The 15,661-nt window shown below is 41.7% G+C and overlaps 1 protein-coding gene across 2 annotated transcripts in view; it reads right to left on the reverse strand.

The window, feature by feature from the left end:
- Positions 1 to 14,817, reverse strand: part of LOC124011087 (glutamine--fructose-6-phosphate aminotransferase [isomerizing] 2-like) — a 44,013-nt gene extending 29,196 nt beyond the window's left edge. For both annotated transcript variants that reach the window (XM_046324083.1, XM_046324082.1), the window contains exons 1-5: positions 14,665 to 14,817; positions 11,404 to 11,511; positions 8,665 to 8,769; positions 7,840 to 7,965; positions 5,810 to 5,868 (exon numbers count right to left, since the gene is read on the reverse strand). In XM_046324083.1, coding sequence (XP_046180039.1) covers positions 5,810 to 5,868; positions 7,840 to 7,965; positions 8,665 to 8,769; positions 11,404 to 11,511; positions 14,665 to 14,671 — 405 coding nt within the window. In that variant the 5' untranslated portion in view covers positions 14,672 to 14,817. The remainder of the gene's footprint in view (positions 1 to 5,809; positions 5,869 to 7,839; positions 7,966 to 8,664; positions 8,770 to 11,403; positions 11,512 to 14,664) is intronic.
- Between the last annotated feature and the right edge of the window lie 844 nt (positions 14,818 to 15,661).

A 15,661-nucleotide genomic window follows, 5' to 3' on the forward strand; every position in this document is an offset into this window, starting at 1 on the left:
CTCTAGCATAACAACTCCTCTAGCATAACAACTCCTCTAGCATAACAACTCCTCTAGCATAACAACTCCTCTAGCATAACAACTCCTCTAGACTAACAACTCCTCTAGACTAACAACTCCTCTAGACTAACAACTCCTCTAGCATAACAACTCCTCTAGCATAACAACCCGTCTAGCATAACAACCCGTCTAGACTAACAACTCCTCTAGACTAACAACTCCTCTAGACTAACAACTCCTCTAGACTAACAACTCCTCTAGACTAACAACTCCTCTAGCATAACACCTCCTCTAGCATAACAACTCCTCTAGCATAACAACCCGTCTAGCATAACAACTCCTCTAGACTAACAACTCCTCTAGACTAACAACTCCTCTAGATTAACAACTCCTCTAGATTAACAACTCCTCTAGACTAACAACTCCTCTAGCATAACAACTCCTCTAGCATAACAACCCGTCTAGCATAACAACTCCTCTATAATAATAATATATGCCTTTTAGCAGACGCTTTTATCCAAAGCGACTTACAGTCATGTGTGCATACATTCTAACAACTCCTCTAGCATAACAACTCCTCTAGACTAACAACTCGTCTAGCATAACAACCCTTCTAGCATAACAACTCCTCTAGCATAACAACTCCTCTAGCATAACAACTCCTCTAGCATAACAACTCCTCTAGCATAACAACTCCTCTAGCATAACAACTCCTCTAGACTAACAACTCCTCTAGACTAACAACTCCTCTAGACTAACAACTCCTCTAGACTAACAACTCCTCTAGACTAACAACTCCTCTAGACTAACAACTCCTCTAGACTAACAACTCCTCTAGACTAACAACTCCTCTAGACTAACAACTCCTCTAGCATAACAACTCCTCTAGACTAACAACTCCTCTAGACTAACAACTCCTCTAGACTAACAACTCCTCTAGACTAACAACTCCTCTAGACTAACAACTCCTCTAGCATAACAACTCCTCTAGCATAACAACTCCTCTAGACTAACAACTCCTCTAGACTAACAACTCGACTAGCATAACAACCCGTCTAGCATAACAACCCGTCTAGCATAACAACTCCTCTAGCATAACAACTCCTCTAGCATAACAACCCGTCTAGCATAACAACTCCTCTAGACTAACAACTCCTCTAGACTAACAACTCCTCTAGACTAACAACTCCTCTAGACTAACAACTCCTCTAGATTAACAACTCCTCTAGATTAACAACTCCTCTAGACTAACAACTCCTCTAGACTAACAACTCCTCTAGCATAACAACCCGTCTAGCATAACAACCCGTCTAGCATAACAACTCCTCTATAATAATAATAATAATATATGCCATTTAGCAGACGCTTTTATCCAAAGCGACTTACAGTCATGTGTGCATACATTCTAACAACTCCTCTAGACTAACAACTCCTCTAGACTAACAACTCCTCTAGCATAACAACCCGTCTAGCATAACAACTCCTCTAGCATAACAACCCGTCTAGCATAACAACTCCTCTAGACTAACAATTCCTCTAGCATAACAACTCCTCTAGACTAACAACTCCTCTAGACTAACAACTCCTCTAGACTAACAACTCCTCTAGACTAACAACTCCTCTAGCATAACAACTCCTCTAGCATAACAACTCCTCTAGCATAACAACTCCTCTAGCATAACAACTCCTCTAGCATAACAACTCCTCTAGCATAACAACTCCTCTAGACTAACAACTCCTCTAGACTAAAAACTCCTCTAGACTAAAAACTCCTCTAGACTAACAACTCCTCTAGACTAACAACTCCTCTAGACTAACAACTCCTCTAGACTAACAACTCCTCTAGACTAACAACTCCTCTAGCATAACAACTCCTCTAGCATAACAACTCCTCTAGCATAACAACTCCTCTAGCATAACAACTCCTCTAGCATAACAACTCCTCTAGACTAACAACTCCTCTAGACTAACAACTACTCTAGCATAACAACCCGTATAGCATAACAACTCCTCTAGACTAACAACTCCTCTAGACTAACAACTCCTCTGGACTAACAACTCCTCTGGACTAACAACTCCTCTAGACTAACAACTCCTCTAGCATAACAACCCGTCTAGCATAACAACTCCTCTAGCATAACAACTCCTCTAGCATAACAACCCGTCTAGCATAACAACTCCTCTAGACTAACAACTCCTCTAGACTAACAACTCCTCTAGACTAACAACTCCTCTAGACTAACAACTCCTCTAGACTAACAACTCCTCTAGACTAACAACTCCTCTAGATTAACAACTCCTCTAGCATAACAACCCGTCTAGCATAACAACCCGTCTAGCATAACAACCTGTCTAGCATAACAACTCCTCTATAATAATAATAATATTATATGCCATTTGGCAGACGCTTTTATCCAAAGCGACTTACAGTCATGTGTGCATACATTCTAACAACTCCTCTAGACTAACAACTCCTCTAGACTAACAACTCCTCTAGACTAACAACTCCTCTAGCATAACAACCCGTCTAGCATAACAACTCGTCTAGACTAACAACTCCTCTAGACCAACAACTCCTCTAGACTAACAACTCCTCTAAACTAACAACTCCTCTAGACTAACAACTCCTCTAGCATAACAACTCCTCTAGCATAACAACTCCTCTAGCATAACAACTCCTCTAGCATAACAACTCCTCTAGCATAACAACTCCTCTAGCATAACAACTCCTCTAGCATAACAACTCCTCTAGCATAACAACTCCTCTAGACTAACAACTCCTCTAGACTAACAACTCCTCTAGACTAACAACTCCTCTAGCATAACAACCCGTCTAGCATAACAACCCGTCTAGACTAACAACTCCTCTAGACTAACAACTCCTCTAGACTAACAACTCCTCTAGACTAACAACTCCTCTAGACTAACAACTCCTCTAGACTAACAACTCCTCTAGCATAACACCTCCTCTAGCATAACAACTCCTCTAGCATAACAACCCGTCTAGCATAACAACTCCTCTAGACTAACAACTCCTCTAGACTAACAACTCCTCTAGATTAACAACTCCTCTAGATTAACAACTCCTCTAGACTAACAACTCCTCTAGCATAACAACTCCTCTAGCATAACAACCCGTCTAGCATAACAACTCCTCTATAATAATAATATATGCCTTTTAGCAGACGCTTTTATCCAAAGCGACTTACAGTCATGTGTGCATACATTCTAACAACTCCTCTAGCATAACAACTCCTCTAGACTAACAACTCGTCTAGCATAACAACCCTTCTAGCATAACAACTCCTCTAGCATAACAACTCCTCTAGACTAACAACTCCTCTAGACTAACAACTCCTCTAGACTAACAACTCCTCTAGACTAACAACTCCTCTAGACTAACAACTCCTCTAGACTAACAACTCGTCTAGCATAACAACCCGTCTAGCATAACAACCCGTCTAGCATAACAACCCGTCTAGCATAACAACTCCTCTAGCATAACAACTCCTCTAGCATAACAACTCCTCTAGCATAACAACTCCTCTAGCATAACAACTCCTCTAGCATAACAACTCCTCTAGACTAACAACCCGTCTAGCATAACAACCCGTCTAGCATAACAACCCGTCTAGCATAACAACTCCTCTAGCATAACAACTCCTCTAGCATAACAACTCCTCTAGCATAACAACTCCTCTAGCATAACAACTCCTCTAGCATAACAACTCCTCTAGCATAACAACTCCTCTAGCATAACAACTCCTCCAGCATAACAACTCTTCTAGCATAACAACTCCTCTAGCATAACAACACCTCTAGCATAACAACACCTCTAGACTAACAACTCCTCTAGACTAACAACCCGTCTAGCATAACAACCCGTCTAGCATAACAACTCCTCTAGACTAACAACTCCTCTAGACTAACAACTCCTCTAGACTAACAACTCCTCTAGCATAACAACTCCTCTAGCATAACAACTCCTCTAGCATAACAACTCCTCTAGCATAACAACTCCTCTAGCATAACAACTCCTCTAGACTAACAACTTCTCTAGCATAACAACTCCTCTAGCATAACAACTCCTCTAGCATAACAACTCCCCTAGCATAACAACTCCCCTAGCATAACAACTCCCCTAGCATAACAACTCCTCTAGACTAACAACTCCTCTAGACTAACAACTCCCCTAGCATAACAACTCCCCTAGCATAACAACTCCTCTAGACTAACAACTCCTCTAGACTAACAACTCCTCTAGACTAACAACTCCTCTAGACTAACAACTCCTCTAGCATAACAACGCCTCTAGACTAACAACTCCTCTAGACTAACAACTCCTCTAGACTAACAACTCCTCTAGACTAACAACTCCTCTAGACTAACAACTCCTCTAGACTAACAACTCATCTAGACTAACAACTCATCTGTTGGAAAACCCAGCAGTATTGCAGTTCTTGACCCAAACTGGTGCACCTGGCACCATCTACCATACCCTGCTCAAAGGCACATAAATTGTTTGTCCTGTCATTGTACATGTCTCAATTGTCTCAAGGCTTAAAAAGTATTCTTTAACCTGTTTCCTCCCCTTCATATACACTGATTGAAGTGAATTTAGAAAGTGACATCAATAATGGATCATAGCTTTCACCCGGATTCACTTTGTCAGTCTATGTCATTGAAAGAGTTGTTTTGTTCACTCAGTGTATTTTAGTACGTATTGAGACTTCACCTGCCACAAGAAACCAGTGAGACAGAACACAGTGACAAAATGAATTTGTACATACCTTATTGACTTATTGTTATAGCATATCAACTGCTTTTGATAAATGAATTGCTAGTAATTACTGATAAAATTGGTAATAGCTGAGATCTGGTCAAATGGGGGGGGGAGTAAAGAGTATCAGGGTAAGTACTCGAGATGGGTGTGGTTCAGAATTCGGCTTCTCCCTTTGTAGTTTATAGCATGTATAGTACAGTCATGACTAGGGCAGAAACAGGGCTACTTTCCCAGCAACTTTCACTGGTGTATGTTTATTGTAAGTGTCATCAATAAGGGATCCTAGCTTTCACCTGGATTCACCTGGTCAGTCTATATCATGAAAAGAGTTCTTAATGTTTTTTTATACTCAGTGTAGTTGCAATGAGATAGGTATCAACATTATATACCACAATAATAAGGAGTGGCTACTAGTAATACCAGTAGCGGTAGCTATAAGTAACTATTCAGGATGGCCTGCTTGTGTGGCACTTGAAAGAGGTGTGGGTTCAAATGGAGGCGGGAGAGAGAGCTGGCCTGCTACAGCTGTAATCGGCAATCAACATAAATGTTCTATCACAGGGACCATATTATTTTTGGAGAGCCCAAGTGATTCTGAGTTCGTTCATATTGAAAACTATTTCTTAGATGCATACTTTCCCGATTTTACAAACTCCCTTTCTTATATAAATCACTTGCGCTGCTCACGCTGTGAAGTCCACAATGTAGAGGGGAGCTGAACAAACGCTTTAGGCTTTTCTACACAGCCTATGTACGACTTCTGCCTAATGTAAACATTGCCCATTGCCACTTTTTCAACGCCATTTCAATTCACTTGCATCTGTGTGGAATAGTGCAACAGTCAAAAAGCCCGACACAAAGGACCCAGGCCTAAGATCGCCAAAGGCAAAGCTTCGCATGACAGAAGGCTTGAAACCCTATGACACTTCTGATCATATCTCGGACCATAACCAAGGGTTTGACCCAAAACAGCCTTGATACTGAAATAGTGAAACTACAGAAATACATACTGGGGAGTGGACTTACCAGGTACTTCTTTAACTCTTTGTAGTTGGTGATGATGCCATTGTGGATGACAACAAACGCTGGGGAAAAGAGAGAGAGAGAATACAGTGAAGATACTGTACATAATATGTGTAATATGATAATGTGTTCCTGAGGAAGGACATGGCTATGGTCAACTGAAGTAGAACCTGTCTGTCGGTCTGTCTGGGCCTCTGTCTCTGTCTGGACTCAGTCTGCCTGGACTGTCAGAGGCCAGACACCTCTTTGAGCTGTAACTGTAACTACACATTGACACCTCTGGACAATCGGTAAACAGAAAAAAAGCTCTCTCCCCTCCATTCCAGAAATCTATGTGGCAGAGCCGTGGGTGGGTGTGTGTATGTATGTAAGTAAGTATGTATGTAAGTATGCATGTATGTATGTTCAGTTGCAAGAATACGTTTGTGAACCCTGGATTTCTGCATTGAATACTAATAAAAAATGTGGTATGATCTTCGTCTAAGTCACAATAATAGACAGACACAATCTGACTAAACTAATAACACACAAACAGTTGTACTTGTCACATTTGTATTGAAGACTTTGAGTAATCCTTCACGTGCAGGATGGAAAAAGTAAGTGGACGTGTTAACTACTTCTCCTCAAGCTATTTGGGGTTTCAATTAAGGAGATGAGATGAGTAGGTTGCAGATGACTGGGTTGCATGTGTGGCTTGCACATGTCCCCTGCCCTTTAAATAAAGCCACACAAAACCTGGTTACTGACCAATCTGTTCTTCTCCAGAATGATTGGTTAGTTTGAACCATGCCTCGATCCCAACAACTTTCAAAGTACCTTAGAAGACACATTATAGAGATGCACAAATCTGGAAAAGGTTACATTAGCATTGCTAAAGACCTTGGCGTTCATCAATCCACAGTAAGACAAAATGTCTACAAATGGAGAAGATTCACGACTGTTGCTCCTCTCCCTAGGACAGGGCGTCCAGCGAAGATCACTCCAAGAGCACAAAGGGCAATCCTGAAAGAGGTGAGAAAGAACCCAAGGGTAACAGCAAAAACCCTCCAGAGAACTCTACAAACAACAATAGTCTGTGTTCATGTGTCCACTATCAGAAAAACACTGAATAAACAATGGTGTTCATGGATGGACACCAACAAGGAAACCACTGCTGTCTAAAAAAAAAACATTGCGGCACGTCTCAAGTTTGCCCAAGACCACCTGGATGTTCCATAATGCTTCTGGGAAAATGTGCTGTGGACAGATGAGACAAAAGTTGAACTTTTTGGGAAAAATGCACAACGTTGTGTGTGGAGGAAAAAGGGCACTGCACACCAACACTAAAAATCTTCCCAAGTGTGAAACATGGTGGAGGGAGCATCGTGGTTTGTGGCTGCTTTGCTGCCTCAGGGCCTGGATGCCTTGCAATCATTGAGAGAACAATTAATTCAAAAGTGTATCAAGACATTTTACAGGAGAAAGTCAGGGCAGCAGTCCATGACCTCAGGATTAAGAGAGGTTGGGTGATGCAACAAGACAATGACCCGAAGCACACAAGTAAATCAACTAAAGAATGACTGAAAGGAAGAACATGTGTGTTTTGGAATGGCCAAGTCAGAGTCCTGACCTTAACCATGCTGTGGCTTGACCTGAATCAAGACAACCCAGAAATATTGATGAACTGAAACAGATTTGTAGGGAGGAATGGTTCAAAAGTCTTCCTCCTCAACGTTATGCAAGTCTTATAAGCAGCTACAGGAAACGTTTGGTGGAGGTTGTTTCTGCTAAAGGAGGATCTACAAGTTACTACATTCAAGGGTTCACTTACTTTTTCCAGGCTGCACTATGAATGATTACTCAATGTCTTCAATAAAAATGTGAAAAGTGCATCTGTTTGTGTGTTATTAGTTTAGTCAGATTGTATTTGTCTATTATTGTGACACATTTTATGAGTAATCAATGCAGAAATCCAGGTAATTCCAAAGGGTTCACAAACGTATTCGTGCAACTGTATGTATGGCATGTGTGCGTATGTGTGTGTAGTGTGTTACCGTTGTTCTTGTCGGAGCGCTGGGGATGGCTGTTGAGGGCACTGGGTTCACCGTGTGTGGCCCAGCGTGTGTGAGCAATGCCAAAGTGTGTGTCCAACTCCACCTCCAGATCCATGCAGTCTTTCTCTGCTCACAAGACACATCAAGATCAATGCCATGAGCATGTCATTTTACATGTATGACAATGTCTGCACATTAACATGAAAGGGAGAATCATTACATCGGTCCATAAAGGTGCATTATAAAGCACTGTGATAAAGGGTGAAGCTGACAGAGGACTACGGAAGTGTAATTCTACCTTTTAGCATTACCTAACGTAGCAGGTGTAAAAGAAAGGCCTCTGAGACTAGAACCCCTTATATACTGGTCTTGACGAGAAGGGAAAAAACTGTCGGGGGAGGTTCTCTTCTGCACTGTTCAACCAATCCAGTAAATGTGGAGGAGGAGGAGTTAAGATGGAGTGTCGCCAGGGACAGTTACGTATGTACGTAGGTTTAGAAACTCTGTTGTGTCGTCTTGTCAACGTCGAAAAACGGAGGTTGCGTCACACGCCCTCTTTTCATTTCCCCTGAAAACCGGAACATCCGGTTGTTGGGGACTCAGCAGAGGCTACCCTTACAGTAACCCTACACTGTCGCCTCTTTCATTAGACAGGTATTAGTTATGGCAAAGAAGGAGGGAAGTAAACTGGAAGGGTTCTGAGGCAGAAGGACAGAGGAGTTACCAAGAAGAGAGAGAGCTACAGACTATAGAATACTTCATAAACACATAATACTGACGCTGGACAACAGGAATGTGATGGATGCAGGTAGTCATGAGACCTACTGTAGAGCTCTTCATCCAGGGCCTTCACTTTGCCTTTCTTCTTGATGAGAACAATTTTGCTGTTGTCTTCTGTCGTTGTCTTCTTGTCGCCGTCCACAGCGATGCCTGAAACCAGAGAGACAAGGCAAACTTATACCAATACCAACCTTAAGCCAATCATCATCAATGCAGGCTATATTAGCTGGCTAGTAGGCTGCAGGGCCAGTCAATGAATCAGGTCAACTTTAACTGAGACAATAGTCATGACAATGTGAAATCCTAATCCAGTTGTTAATTTAGAGCAAAGAGCTGATTACTGTGGAACCCCTGTGAATATTAACCAGCTGATTACTGTGGAACCCCTGTGAATATTAACCAGCTGATTACTGTGGAACCCCTGTGAATATTAACCAGCTGATTACTGTGGAACCCCTGTGAATATTAACCAGCTGATTACTGTGGAACCCCTGTGAATATTAACCCGCTGATTACTGTGGAACCCCTGTGAATATTAACCCGCTGATTACTGTGGAACCCCTGTGAATATTAACCAGCTGATTACTGTGGAACCCCTGTGAATATTAACCAGCTGATTACTGTGGAACCCCTGTGAATATTAACCGGCTGATTACTGTGGAACCCCTGTGAATATTAACCAGCTGATTACTGTGGAACCCCTGTGAATATTAACCCGCTGATTACTGTGGAACCCCTGTGAATATTAACCAGCTGATTACTGTGGAACCCCTGTGAATATTAACCAGCTGATTACTGTGGAACCCCTGTGAATATTAACCAGCTGATTACTGTGGAACCCCTGTGAATATTAACCAGCTGATTACTGTGGAACCCCTGTGAATATTAACCAGCTGATTACTGTGGAACCCCTGTGAATATTAACCAGCTGATTACTGTGGAACCCCTGTGAATATTAACCAGCTGATTACTGTGGAACCCCTGTGAATATTAACCCGCTGATTACTGTGGAACCCCTGTGAATATTAACCAGCTGATTACTGTGGAACCCCTGTGAATATTAACCCGCTGATTACTGTGGAACCCCTGTGAATATTAACCAGCTGATTACTGTGGAACCCCTGTGAATATTAACCCGCTGATTACTGTGGAACCCCTGTGAATATTAACCCGCTGATTACTGTGGAACCCCTGTGAATATTAACCGGCTGATTACTGTGGAACCCCTGTGAATATTAACCCGCTGATTACTGTGGAACCCCTGTGAATATTAACCAGCTGATTACTGTGGAACCCCTGTGAATATTAACCAGCTGATTACTGTGGAACCCCTGTGAATATTAACCAGCTGATTACTGTGGAACCCCTGTGAATATTAACCAGCTGATTACTGTGGAACCCCTGTGAATATTAACCAGCTGATTACTGTGGAACCCCTGTGAATATTAACCAGCTGATTACTGTGGAACCCCTGTGAATATTAACCAGCTGATTACTGTGGAACCCCTGTGAATATTAACCAGCTGATTACTGTGGAACCCCTGTGAATATTAACCGGCTGATTACTGTGGAACCCCTGTGAATATTAACCAGCTGATTACTGTGGAACCCCTGTGAATATTAACCAGCTGATTACTGTGGAACCCCTGTGAATATTAACCAGCTGATTACTGTGGAACCCCTGTGAATATTAACCTGCTGATTACTGTGGAACCCCTGTGAATATTAACCAGCTCACATAGAATGACAGGTAATGACTGTGTGTGTGTGTGTAGCATATGGGTTTTACCGGCCATGAAAGGAGCTGTGTTCCAGGATAAACAAACATGGGGGGGGTTCATGCGTGTCTGTGTGCTCTGGAATATGCCATTGGAGGAATGCCAAAGCAATAGTAAATACCAGTGAGGCAGATATCATTGGTGCACGGTGAGGCTCAGAACAGAACTAAAGGCTACAGATTCTGTCCTCACGAGGGCTCTCTACTACTACCTTCTCTGTTATAAGTTCAACTCATCAGACTTATTTGAGCGTTGCTGACCTATTCCCTGTCCCAAATCAACCCCTAGCTGTAGCTATGAACAGATAGTGGAAGTAATAAGGTATAACTAGATTATTATTAGATGGAGCATGTAATCAGATGTCCACACCCCACCTCATCTTACCTGTCCTACCTGTGTGTCAACATAGCCCTGCTTCCTGGACCTAGATCTACAATGCACTCATCAGGATGATCTATAACTGACAATAAGTGATTAGATACCATACCTTCAGTATGACCACACAGAGCATGTACAAATACTGTCTAACCAGCCCAAAGCACACAGGGCAGAAATCAGTTGTCCTTAGGGTTTTATGATGTAATAGTGCTTTACTATGAGTTGAGTTGTGCTATAAGCCTTAAACTGTCTGTACAGTTACACAGTAAGGCTGGATACATGAATAGTGTGTGTGTGTGTGTGTGTGTGTGTGTGTGTGTGTGTGTGTGTGTGTGTGTGTGTGTGTGTGTGTGTGTGTGTGTGTGTGTGTGTGTGTGTGTGTGTGTGTGTGTGTGTGTGTGTGTGTGTGTGTGTGTGTGTGTGTGTGTGTGTGTGTGTGTGTGTGTGTGTGTGTGTGTTCAGGGTAATACCCAAGCCGACAAGGTGAAAGATCTGTTGATGTGCCCTTGAACAAGGCACTTAACCCCAATTTCTTTAGGGGTGCTGTACTACTATGGCTGAGCCTGTAGAACAACACATTTCACTGCAAAAATGTAACTGTGAAAATAAAACATATTCATTTATTTACCTGCTGAATCATAGCCTCTGTACTCCAGCCTTCGCAGTCCCTTCACCAGCGTCTCAAATACCTCCTTTCTGGTGCGAGGCACACAGTAATTCAGGTAGGCAAAGATCCCTACAGTGAGAGAGAGAGAAGAGAAGAGAAGAGAAGAGAAGAGAAGAGAAGAGAAGAGAAGAGAAGAGAAGAGAAGAGAAGAGAAGAGAAGAGAAGAGAAGAGAAGAGAAGAGAAGAGAAGAGAAGAGAGAGAGACAGAGACATATAGACATCGAGACAGAGACATAGAGACATAGACATAGAGACAGAGACATAGAGTAGAGACAGAGACAGAGATAGAGACATGGAGAAGAGACATGGAGATGGAGATAGAGACATACAGTCATATATATAGAGACAAAGATAGAGACAGAGAGAGAGATATAGAGATAGAGACAGAGACAAATATAGAGACAGAGACAGAAACATAAAAATAGAGACAAAGATAGAGACATAGACATAGAGACATAAAGATAGAGACAGAGACAAAGACATGGAGACAGAGACATGGAGACAGAGACATGGAGACAGAGACATGGAGATAGAGACATGGAGATAGAGACGTATAGACATCGAGACAGACATTTAGACATATAGACAGAGACATATAGACATCGAGACAGAGACATTTAGACATATAGACAGAGACATATAGACAGAGACATATTGACATCGAGACAGAGACATCGAGACAGAGACATCGAGACAGAGACATAGAGACATAGAGATAGAGACATGGAGAAGAGACATGGAGATGGAGATATGGAGATGGAGATAGAGACATACAGTCATATATATATAGAGACATAAAGATAGAGACAGAGACAAATATAGAGACAGAGACAAAGATAGAGACAGAGATAGAGACAGAGATAGAAACATAGAGACATAAAGATAGAGACATAGAGACAGCGAGATAGAGGCATAGAGACATAGATCAGCTCTGTGGTCTTTTCACTGCTTTTTTTACCCTTCCTTTCCTTCTTCAATCTTCATATTCAACAGTGTGTAGGTATAATGTAGATTGTACATTCAGTACTGGGTTGTTGAGTTAGGGATAGGGGCTGCCATTTCCCATAGTCGTGTTACAATTCCTCTTATATTCTGTTAGCACAGGGGGTAAATCCTATTCTGTTGCTATGGTGCAGCAAACAGTTGATGAGATGAGTCTTGTACTATACATGTTTTACAGTGTATTCATTCAAATATAGAATAAAACTCTCCGCAAAGTAGCGTAAGAATTTGAGAGCAGAGACGGATAAAGTGTCACTCAGTAACCCAACAGTTGTTTGATGTATTTCACAATCCTCTCTTCCTGTGTTTGGAAAAATCATGCTCTATAATATACTGTAAACATTGAAGCAGTGGCCTATGCAGATGGGTTACTGACATGGCCAACTGGGACAAATAAGTGAAATTAAATCATAATATTTATATATATACATTTTTTTTAAAGTGTATATCAATTAATTAGTCTCTATCCAACTGGGGAAATAATGGTAGCATTTATATAATATTTGCTGCTGTCTGAATATTTTATTGTGGTTCCTTAATTATTTGTTATATTTATATTTAAAAAAAATAAACTGCATTGTTGATTAAGGGCTTGTAAGTAAGCATTTCACTGTATTCGGTGCATGCGATAAATACAATTTGATTTGATTTTGATTTGATTTAAAGGGCCTGTCTCAATTAGCAAACCTCCATTACAGTGACTACAGTGGTTCCCAACAAGGGGTACTAGGAAGTGAAAAGGGATGGGAACCACTGGTGCACTATACTGCCGGGGTTCTGATAAAAACACAACACTCTTTATGCTCTGGAGAGCACCTCAAAGGGGAACCGTGATGTGCGAAATTAAACTTCCCAGTCTGCGCGCTGTGCAATGGAGGGAGGTTGGTTTAAGGTGGCCATTGAGTGGAGCGCAATGTTCGCCTCAACCAAGTACACGCTTAGATAAAAGGGTTCCAAAAGGGTTCTTCTGCTGTCCACATAGGAGAAGCCTTTCTGGTTCCAGGTAGAACCATTTTTGGTTTCAGGTGGAACGTAGAACCCTCACTTTCTGTGGAAAGGGTTCTCCATGTAACCCAAAATAGTTCTACCTGGAACAAAACAGGGATAATTATTCAAAGGGTTCTCCTATGGGGACAGCCGAAGAAACCTTTTAGGTTCTAGATAGCATTTTCTTTTCTACGAGTGGCTGAGAAAAGCAAACTGGCCGAAATAGATATAGTGTCTGATGTAACGCATTGCTTAGATTTCTCACCTAGGGGCAAAATAGTTACTATTAAACTAAAAGTATTTAATAGTATTTATAAACGTGTTCATTCAAGCCCTGAATGGTGATTGGCTGACAGCCGTAGTATATCAGATCATATATCACGAGTATGACAAAACATGCATTTTTACTGCTCTAATTACGTTGGTAACCAGTTTATAATAGCAATAAGGCACCTCGGGGTTTGTGATATATGGCCAATATACCACCGCTAAGATGCGTCATACATAAGAACAGCCCTCAGCCGTGGTATATTGGTCATATACCACACCCCTCATTCCTTATTGCTTAAACAATCCTACATTTTCATGATAATGCATAATCATATTTCAGCAACATAAATGTGCGTAGGCCTGGAATCCAACGACTCTGGTGACACCTACATCTTTAAGCATAGGCTACGTTTCGTTTTACCAAAAGTTGGACATTTGAGAATGAAGCTCCATGGGCCGATAATATTTTATGTGTATCATCAGAACCTGCTCACAATACAATGCTGAGCTGTCATTGACAGGCCTACCCCGAGGAGGTAAATTGACACGTAGCAACTCAACGTCATTCAGGATGCATGGAAGAGGGATGTTATCTACGGCGGGAGGATCAGAGTCCCACCAATATATTGTACTGAGGACCGCAGCTGAACTCTACATTTAATCGAGGTTTATATTTAGATATAAAAAAAGTGCCTGCACTGACATATAAATTGCCTACAAGGATGGCACTTCATTCAGCATTCAGTGACGCACATACACAAACTGTCTGAACCGACAGGTTTAAAATAGCCTACAATAACTACATACATAATAATTTTGTCAGATTCCAATAATAGTAGTAGCCTAAACTAAACTAACCTACCGTCATGTTTTTGCATAATGCGTAAACTGTCTCCTGATTAGGCACTCCAGATTGCCAGTTCCATGATGCACAGTAAAAGATGTAGCTCTATCTGACCTTACCACACATGGTTCTGATTGTCTTGTCCAAATGGATACTGTTCAAGGCGATGGCCGGTTCGTGGTACGCCGTTACTACCGTCAGTAGTTCCTGAGTAGAATCCAAATGAAACTGTGTAAAACTTCTCACTCCCAGCACTTATTTAAAGCCAGTTTCCGCGAGCGCCGGCTCCACCCCCGGCCTCGTCTCCAAGGCAACTAGGGTAACCACCCTTTCACTGTAACATACACCAACTTTATACTGCAATGTGGACTACTTCCTAGAACTCCAGTTTTACTGTAAACCAGTCCTTACATATTCCAGAGACTTCCCATCATACTATAATTGAGACATCATGTGCACGGAACTGAACTAATACCTGACACAGTTGCATCATCAAAAAGAGACCAAGGCATTCTTAACAAACTTCCATGGAGGTAAAGCTTCCTGGATGCACATTTTCTATCATCAGTTATGGTTATGAAGAACCTGGGAATGTAACTTGTGATGATTTATGATAGGAATTTTATATGGAAAGTATGTTAACATCCTCATCATCATTCTCATTATCTTCCTCTTCCCCCTCATCATCACCATCATTCCTCCTTCCCCTCATTATCATTCCTCATCATCAATACTATTAGCTGTTCTTGCATATAGGCTGGTCTAGTTGTTGTGGTCACTTTGTTTGGCGACTCTAGCAGTCTGGACTTACCACCTGGCAGTCAAACCTGGGTTGTACACCTTAAGACCATGCTATTCCACAGAGATAAAGCTTGGGCTCAGGTCTTCAGGTCTCACACAAGATCCCTCATCATGCGAGCATAGTTCACTGAACCACTTCCGCTCCACTTGCACGCAGAGCTACAGATAGTAAGAGCAACTAGGTCAAGCATGTTCAATCTTTCCTGCCAATGGAGTCTATAGTTCAATCCAGTCTTTATCAAACTATTACTGTGAGTGGGGCAGTGATATTGTCCCAATCCCTGTAATTTTACAATCGTGACATGGAAGTTTATA

The sequence above is a fragment of the Oncorhynchus gorbuscha genome, linkage group LG23, assembly GCF_021184085.1.
Source record: "Oncorhynchus gorbuscha isolate QuinsamMale2020 ecotype Even-year linkage group LG23, OgorEven_v1.0, whole genome shotgun sequence".
Lineage (NCBI taxonomy): Eukaryota > Metazoa > Chordata > Actinopteri > Salmoniformes > Salmonidae > Oncorhynchus > Oncorhynchus gorbuscha.